General features: G+C 52.0%; 1 protein-coding gene across 1 annotated transcript in view; it reads right to left on the bottom strand.

Annotated features, from left to right (window-relative positions):
• SYNE3 (spectrin repeat containing nuclear envelope family member 3) overlaps positions 1-8,862 on the bottom strand; it is a 90,158-nt gene that overhangs the window by 3,545 nt on the left and 77,751 nt on the right. Inside the window, exon 17 of the mRNA XM_034992791.1 lies at positions 8,637-8,675. Coding sequence (XP_034848682.1) covers positions 8,637-8,675 — 39 coding nt within the window. The remainder of the gene's footprint in view (positions 1-8,636; positions 8,676-8,862) is intronic.

Below are 8,862 nucleotides of genomic sequence, written 5' to 3'. Positions count from 1 at the left end.
GGTGGATATGATAATGGTGGTGGTGGTGATGGTGACAGCATGAGGATGATGATGGTGGTGGTGATGGTGATGGTGAAGATGATGAGGATGGTGATGGTGAAGATGATGACGGTGGTAGTGATGATGGTGGATATGATAATGGTGCTGGTGGTGATGGTGAGGAGGATAACAATGATGATGGTGAGGATGGTGATGAGGATGGTGATGATGAAGGTGATGATGGTGGTGGTGATGGTGATGATGGTGAGGATGATGACGATGGTTGTGGTGGTGATGGTGATAAGGTGATGATGATGGCGAGGATGATGATGGCAATGGCAGTGCTGATGTGATGAGGAAGCATGGCTGAATGGGGGTGTTCCTGGGGGGGTTCTGACCTGGGCACTGCTGACTCTCTAGCTCTCACACCTGAGTCACCTCACCTCCTGCCCCAACGATCTCCTCCAGGTTGATAACACTTGACCCTATGCCTCCAGCCTCAAGTGTTCTCACTCACCGAAGCCCTTCGACACTGATTTTGCAAAACCAGACTTCTTACAACCCACACGGTGGAGAGGCCCTCCTGGCTGCACTGGTATCAGCAGGGACTCTAGGAGTGGGGGAAGGTAAGTCACCTGAGCAGCTGAGTGAGCATGAGTTCCCACAGCTGCCGGGCAGGGTCAGACCTAGTTGGCCTGTGCTCTGTTCCCTGGCACCTGCCTGGTTCATGTGCGGCTGCCTCAGCCTGTGTGGACTCTAACTTGACTCCTGGACTTGTCAATTGACTCTATCTGATTCCAAATCTCTGACCCACCCAGGAGAAAGGAAAAGAGAACAACATGCTGCAGGCCCACGCTAGCGTGGCATTACACTAAACTAAAACCCTATAATTAATGGTCTCCCAAATGCAAAATCTGTTTACAGTGTCCTGTTTGTTTACACCTGCATTCGCAGAGCTAGCATTCTGCTTATTTAAGTGAGGAACAGTGCCTTGGCCAGGATCCTCTGGAGAAAACATCTCTGAAGGTCCTAAGTGTGTTTGCATTGACAAGTGTTGACAAGGGGTGGTCTTTTTTCAAAAGACTCCCAGTGGCTGTTCACTTAGAGCTCACATTTTCACTTTGAGGGACCTGAATTCTGAAATGCTCTTTGAAATAAGAGATACATTTTAAAATGACCCTCAGATGTTTAGAAAACACACACACACACACACACACATACACACAGAGGCATGAACTACCTTTCTAGAAGCCAACAAAGAAGTTGACAATCTCAGCTCTTCCCAGATCTGGGAGCTGCTCTGTGCCTCAGTTTCCCCAGAGAAAGTACTACCTGTGTTCCACCCAGTTAGAACTATCCGAAGGAGAAGGGGCTTCCTCTGGAAGCAATACACTCCCAATCCCTTAGGGTATGGAAGCAGGGGGTCGACAGCACATGGTGGGGGGGAGGAAATAGGGTAGGGTAACTAAATGCTTGGAAGTCCTTCAAGATCTTACACAGACCTGAGACTCGAGAGTTTTGAGGAGTTCAGGCAAGACGAGTTTATCATAGTAAATGTGACCTAATCTTCTACCTTGGATGAAAGGTGACGTGGGGGGAAAGAAAAGGTATCGAGTTCTGGGTTCTACCCTGGCTCTGGCACTTCCTAGCTGTATAACCTAGGACAGGTCATTCAGTCTCTCTGAGCCACAGTTCCTTCATGTGTTGGGGAAAAGGGAGGGATGATGCCTGCCTACCAAAGTTAGAAGGATAAATGAGACAATGCATGCTATGCTCAGTAAATGCTCACTCCCTTCCTCCTCTAACTGGTGGATACTGGGGCAGATAAGCTGCTCCTACAGCCCCACAAGCTTCCCCCTCTACCTGGTGGTGCCAGGGATCAGGCACCACCAATCTCCTCAGGCCCATCAGAGAGAAAAGCACCACCTTCCTTAAATGCCATCTCTTGTCCCCTCAAAGGCCCTCATGTCCTCCCGCCACTGGGCCTTTGCACAGGCTATCCCTTCTGTCTGGAATACTAATCTCCCTCCTTTTCCCAATGCACCTAATTAGTTCCTACTGATGACTCTAGTTTCAGCTTGTGAGTGGCTTCCTCAGGGGCACCTCCCCTGCTGTAAACCAAAAACTAGCCCCATTATACATTTTCACAGCCCCGATACCTTCCCTTTGGATGACTGATTAAAGTCCATGGTCCCCTTGACTCCTCGGAGGCAGGGTCCACATTCATTTGCTCAACAAATATGTGCTGAATGAATGAAATAGGGAATGAAAGAGTCCTTCCCTTCCTGCATGTCTGACTGTCTGCTCCTCCCTTGGTGTCCATGGGGTAACCACACAGATCCTCGCTGACCCCTGGCTGTGGCTCTTCCCACTGTCCAGATGCTCTGCCATTGATGAACACCCTGGACACAGCCCCCAGGCCCAGCAGCTTTCAGTTCTCCCTGCCCCGCCCATTCCCCAGAGGAAGGAGCTGAGGCAACGGGAAAGGAACCAGGCCAAGGTCACACAGACAGCCTCCCTCACCACATCGTTCCACGCCCAGGCTCTGCCCACCATCCCACATGGTGTTCTCATAAGAAACAACTCAGCCACAACACCAACAACGAGAGTCACCCCAGGCCCGAGGTGTCAGTCAGGCTACATCTGTTGAATCTGGTCCCACCCCGACCTGGGGCCCCCAGTGTGGAAGTCACGCTGCGTCAGCACCGGGGCCTTCAGGGCTTTCCTGGGTGGGGTTTCACCACCACAGAGATGCTTCCAGGCCAGCACCAAGAGGGACGGGTAGGGGCCAGCTTTCGCCCGGCAATTCAAGACGGCCACCACGAAGCCGTCACTAGCAATTTCTCCAGTCCCTGAAGGCACCACATGCTAGCTGGCTTCCTCTCCCTGGGTTTCCCTCAGAAGGGGGCCGTGTCTGGGGCCCACTGCATTTCCCCAACTGCGCCGGTGAGTCTTGGGGTGGCCAGGGTTTCCTGGGCCAGGGCCTGCTCGCCATGCCTGTGATAATGTCTTCACTGACTGCTCGCTGCCAAAGCACCGAGTTACAGCCCCAGATTCACTTCCCGTGAGACCTCAGGGGTTCTGGACAGTTCCACGCAGGGACAGGACGGCAGTGGCTGGGGTGGGGCTGGGTTCATTTTATCTCCTTCCTGAGTGGCTCTGCATATGATGGTCAGGCCACAGACTGTATCTTTCCAGAACCTTGAGTTGGTTTTGGAGAGAGATGGGAGATGACATCATCTGAGCTGGCCTTTTGGAGGTGGTTTAGTTAGTTGGTGGGAAGGACCTCTGGATCGACGACCGGAGTGAGGAGAGATTTTGTCATTACTCAAGTAAGGATGCGAGCCTCATTTGGGAGCAGATGTACGGGCATATGGCTCCCTTCCCTTCCCTTCCTTCCTTCCCTCATCATTCCTCATCTGAGATCCATCCATGACCAGGCTCTGAGCTTAGGACCAGAACCAAGGTTGGTGAGGGTCTGGGATGACCCGGAGGCATCCAGCTTGGGAAAGTGGGTGGTCATGATGTTTTTCACTGATATGGGGACTGGGGCTTGGTTGGGTGGGGGGAATACAATGAGGCTATCTCTGGACATGCTGAGTCTGAGGGTCTGTGGGACTCCCAAGTAGATGTCCAGCAGGTGGGTGGGCCTTTGGGACTGAAGTCAGAAAGGAGACCTGGACTGGAGAGATGGACCCAAGAGAGTGGGAGGCCTGGAGTCAGGAAACAAAGCCGCGGCAGCAGAAGGAACTGCCCAGATGGCTGCAGAAAACCCCGTAGATACAACCACTGAAGAAAGAGGCACTGTACGTCCAGTGTCTCTCGCAGCCGCAGAGATGACTTATTAATTACAAAAGAAAGGACAGCACTGTATGGGGGAGAAGGCTGGCAGGCACCCCCTTAATCACGCGGTCAGAGTTAGCATCAGCGATGTTGGGGCCACAGCGACACCGTGGGTCTCCCAGTAAGATGCGCCAAGAACATAGCATCCCTTCTGCAACATTCCTGCCAGAAATGCACAGCCCGATTGCAATCACAAGGAAATACCAGGGAAATGTGCCTTGAGGGACATCCTAGAAAATCTCTGACCTGGACTCAAGGTCAAGGTCAAGAAAAACGGAAGACTAGTTCTAGCCTAGAGGAAACCAAAGAGATGTACAAAGTGAATGCACTGGGTGACCCTGGACTGGATCCAGCATGGAGGAAAGAGGTCTATAAAAAAGACCAGAAGTGGAATATTAGTACGACAGAATATGACTCGGTACAAAAAGAAATGAGCTATCAAGCAACCCCCAAACCAGGCAGGAAACTTAAATGCATATTATCAAATGAAAGAAGCCAATCTGAGAAGGCTCCATACTGTCTGATTTCAACTCTATGATGTCTGGAAAAGACATAACTATGGAGACAGTAGAACAATCCGTTGTTGCCAGGGGCTGGGTGGGGGAGGGATGAGTAGGTGGCGCAGAAGGCAAGTGGGCTGGGTGACGGGAGGTTGAGGAAATAGAGCACATAGAGATGAACTTGTCTGGATTTCTGAAGTCAAAGACAAGTTTCAAAAACTTGATGTCCAAAGGGTTAGCATAGACTCTTTCCTACATCGGTGGTAGCTCGTTGCTTCTGGGCTCGGTGGACGGATGAACAGACAGGGCCCTGGGATAACACAGCACATGGGTGGAGGCCCGTCCGGGGCTCTCTCCTTTTCAAGGTCAGAGACTGCATGGTCCCATCCAAGCCCAGCCCTTTGACCAAGGAAGAGCCAAATTTAGCCCCCAAAGTTGCACAGTGAATCACACGGGGACAAAGCCAAGTGACATCTCCTCTGTCCCCATCTGAACTGGGCCCTTTGTCACATATGGAGAAGGGGCCAAGAGGCCACGCTCCTCCCACTAAAAAAAAGGTGGTTTTGAGTGGCAAAGGCCAGGCACGTGTGTGTTCCAGCATAGCACACAGGAGAGATTTTTAAAAAATCATACTTACCGAGAGAGAAAGTTACCATCTAACATGGAGAACTCACAAAGGCTTCCTTAGATTTAGTATCTGAGTTTTTCATCTGATCTGGGATGCCAATTGTGAGGTGTGTCATTATTTTACAAACCACTCAGGAAGGACAGAACCAACCAAGATGGGGCACCTGACGAGAGACTCCACCTAAAGCTGGGGCACCGAGGGGCCGTGCCTTCCCTTTCAGGGGAAACGAGGAGTAATCCCACCTCCCAGAAAGGGGAAGCAAGGAAATATGAGGTATGATCTTGGCACTGGGTGAAGCGAGGGGAATTCTTCTTCCCTGCGAATGTGAGCCATAGGCTGGAGCTCCCAGAGGCCGGGTGCCTGAGTTTACACAATCAGTGTGAGCCAAAGGAAAACAAAACAGGACACCACCTGCAAGCAAAGATTTTCCATTTAGAGAAATCTCAGGTGGAGAGCGTCCTGGGTGGCGGAGGGAAGCAAGCCCAAATCCTCGCTGAGAGGAGTAGACCGTAGTAAGTCGCCCAAATTCCAGAAATGTGAAAATGTGAAAACTCACTAGTCTTAAGACCTACACAATATGATCAAGGAAATAAAATGCAACTTTGGGTCGCTCAGCATCTGGGGCTGCACCAGGGTCCACAGCGTGCACGGGAGGTGTTTGCTCTCCACTCCTGCAAACCGGGGCACTGGCCCTGCTCCAGCTGACCCAAGCCACCAGAAACCCTTGCAAATCTGCTCTTCAACGCAAAGTTTGTCACAAGAAGGACTGCACCCCACTTCCCCGGGGCCAATGCAGAAATTCAGGCGACTCGCAGCCCAGTTGCAATTTAAAAAGCAATTACATTTCATGTGTCTGAAGGCTGCAGGCACGCGGATCCGGCGGCATTGAGCTGGCATGTGTGTAGGAAGCTGCAAATTTAATAAATCTTAATTATTGTGTTTATACAAACAAGCAGGCTGAAGCCATTGACGTCGCTGGAGCTTTCAATGACTCGGTGCATGCAGAGAAAGAAAAAAAGTGTGGAGAACCAACTGCTCATAAATAATTAGCTTTGGGGCAGGTTTTTTTTCTTTCTTTTGGATTAAAAATCACATATGAAATGTTTTTAGGTTGGCAAGATTACAACGCCTGAAGACAGAGTCTGTTTTCTGCCTGTCAGGCCTGCGTGCGTGCGTGTGTGTGTGTTTGTGCATAGTGCACACACGCACATGCCCACACACCGACCACAAGAACCAAACCGAAGGGAAGAATCCCCCCACCCTCAGAAGCGTCACTGCTCCCTTGGTTCGCAGAAAGATAAGCAGGTGCGGTGTCCAAAGAAGTCTTTGGGGCCTCATTTACATGGCAATTAAGAACCTACTGGGCGCAGTTGTTACAAGAACTCTGCCTCCTCTTAGCTCGGTGGACCCTCATTCTGTTCTGTGCAAAACGGGCTGAGGGATTCGTCAACAGGAACACACACTAACGGTGGGTCCTAGATTCAGATCCAGGGCGTGGAGCTGTGGTTCTCTCAGAGTAGAGACTCAGCGCCAGTGAATTAAACACCCGGGGTGGGACCCAGAAATCTGTGCTTAAGCTGTCACATAAGTGATCCCAAGATGGCCTCTGCACACTGGCTTGTAGGCTGCTTACTTCTCTGCAGCGGGCTTCGCAAAAGCCAGCCAGCAAGCACCGAACTCAAATTTTCACACACCTAATTATTTTACCCGGAGCCCGAATAAGCACATTTTTTCTTAGCCATGTAGAGCCTGCCTGTTTTCCAGACCCTACAAAACTGTGCCCAACCTCTGCTGGTCACGGATAAGACAACACCTGTTATAAAGACCCGAATCCGCCGTTGCCCTTTGGGGCCCCTGCCCCAGAGACGCGCCGCTGTGCGGAGCACCACCAGCTAGACGTGTGAACCCTTCCGCCCAGGCACCCTCCACCCAGCTGGGACACGCAGTCCACTGGGGTGGGTCTCTGCTCTTGTGCTCACTGATGGATCCCAAGTGCCCGAATCAGTGCTTGGCACAAAGTCGGTGCTCAGTAAATCCTTGTGGAATGAGTGAATGAATGAATGAATGACAGACAGCAAATGAACACAAGGCTGTGGACACTCCACATTCAGCCAATCACAGGCTGCCAGGAAACTGAGCCTGCTCTAGAGGCCTGGTGCCCCCAGCCATGTGAAACATTCAGTGAGCACTCACCGTGTGCAAGGCATCAGGGGACCCAGACATGACTCCCACTGATTCCACCCAGGAGCTCCAGATCAGATGGGGGCTCCCCAGGGAGGGGCTTAAAGTGTGGAGGCCACCAGGAGCCACGAGGCTAGACTGTGGGACCCACCCCATCCTTCCTGATGCTCTTCCCCATTTCTTGGGGGAGGCTCTGTGTTATTCTAAATTGGGGGGAAAACCAGGCCTCTAGTCTCTCTGAAGAATTCTACAAACAACCGTTCACATGATCTTCCACATTCATACATGAAGGAAGGAAAGTCAGCATTGATAATTCCATTTTCCAGATGGGGAACGTAAGCCCCGAGAGGCAAAGCAACTTGCCCAAAGCCACAAGGCTAGTTGACGCCGGGTCCAAAGCATAGCGTTGGTCTTGTGACGGCCCCACCCAGTCCAGGGGACACCCACTGCCCTGTAGATGTGAGACGTGAACCCCAGCTGGAGACCAAGAAGAAATCCTGGTGTGCAAAGCACCTGGAAACAGATTCCATGGCATTAGGGATCTTGAGGAACCCAGAGCTCTTTGGAGCAGAGCACGCCGAAGGCTCACTTCCTTACCGGCCAGGGCTTGGCAGGGAAACAAGTGTGTTCTCTTGGAAAAGGTGACTTCAACTTACACTGGGTTTTCCCTGAGGCAGGGATACCCCCCAGGCCCCCAGGATGCCGTCTCCAAGGCACAGTGTGGAAAGTCAAGATGTGGACTCTGGAGCCAGAGGCCAGAGACCACCCAGAAGCCGCACGCCTGGGCCGAACGAGGGATTCCAATCCTGTCGTGGCTCCGTTTCCTCGTGCTTAAGCGGAGGGAGTAACACCTCTTGAGCGTTGATGGGACAGTTAAATGAGATGCCCTGACCATGATTTAGCACGGTTCCTGGCACAGAGTGGACGGGCACTACCTGGCATCTCGAGTAATAATAATTGTTACTCATTAGCATTATTAATGCTGTTACCGTGACTGCTTTGGCCTGCAAGCACCACGGGAGTGGCTCTGAGCACTTCTCAGCGGGCCCGAGTGCAAACACCTGCTGGTAGGACAGGAAAGGCACAACTCCCTCTTCCTCTTCTGTCCCCCCCGCCGCCATGCCCCAGACGCCCGTCACCACTCAGGGGGCCGCACGATCCAGTGTGCCCGGAATGGTCCGGGTTTCCTGGGACAGTCCTGGTGTACACCCATTGTCACCACTTAACCGTCCATTCCCCACCGTGTCCTGGTTTTGCATGAAAAACTCCAGGGTCCCTCCTCTATCATGGGAGTGTCACAGCTGAGTACATTCTGCACCCTCCTGGGGCTTCCCAAGGGCCCCGGGGCCCAGCACAGGGCAGCCCAGAACTCACTGCCCATAAAATGTGCCTCGGACCTCATGGAACCTTCCAGAAAGCCCAGGAATCTGGCTTCAGCATCGCAGGCCTACCAGCCTCCAGACGCCCTGCCCTCTAGCGTGTGCAGCAGATGGCAGACACGGTACCTTCTGGAATCCAGTCGGCTCCCCTGGAGAACTCTGTGTCTGTTATTTTCGGGAAGGAGAGGAAAAGGGGAAAAAAAGACGTTAAGTGAGTGAAACTCAAATCCCAACAGAGCCTGTAATGGAATATTCATTCTGTCAGGGGAGTGTTTCTTTAAAACTTCTGGTCATCTGGATAGGCTGAACCAGCAGGTGATTCGATTTAATGAGCTTTTTAACGCACTTCAGG

Source organism: Mirounga leonina, unplaced genomic scaffold, assembly GCF_011800145.1.
Source record: "Mirounga leonina isolate KUSES-001 unplaced genomic scaffold, KU_Mleo_1.0 Mir_82, whole genome shotgun sequence".
NCBI classification, from domain to species: domain Eukaryota; kingdom Metazoa; phylum Chordata; class Mammalia; order Carnivora; family Phocidae; genus Mirounga; species Mirounga leonina.
This window is presented reverse-complemented; position numbering and strand designations above follow the sequence as displayed.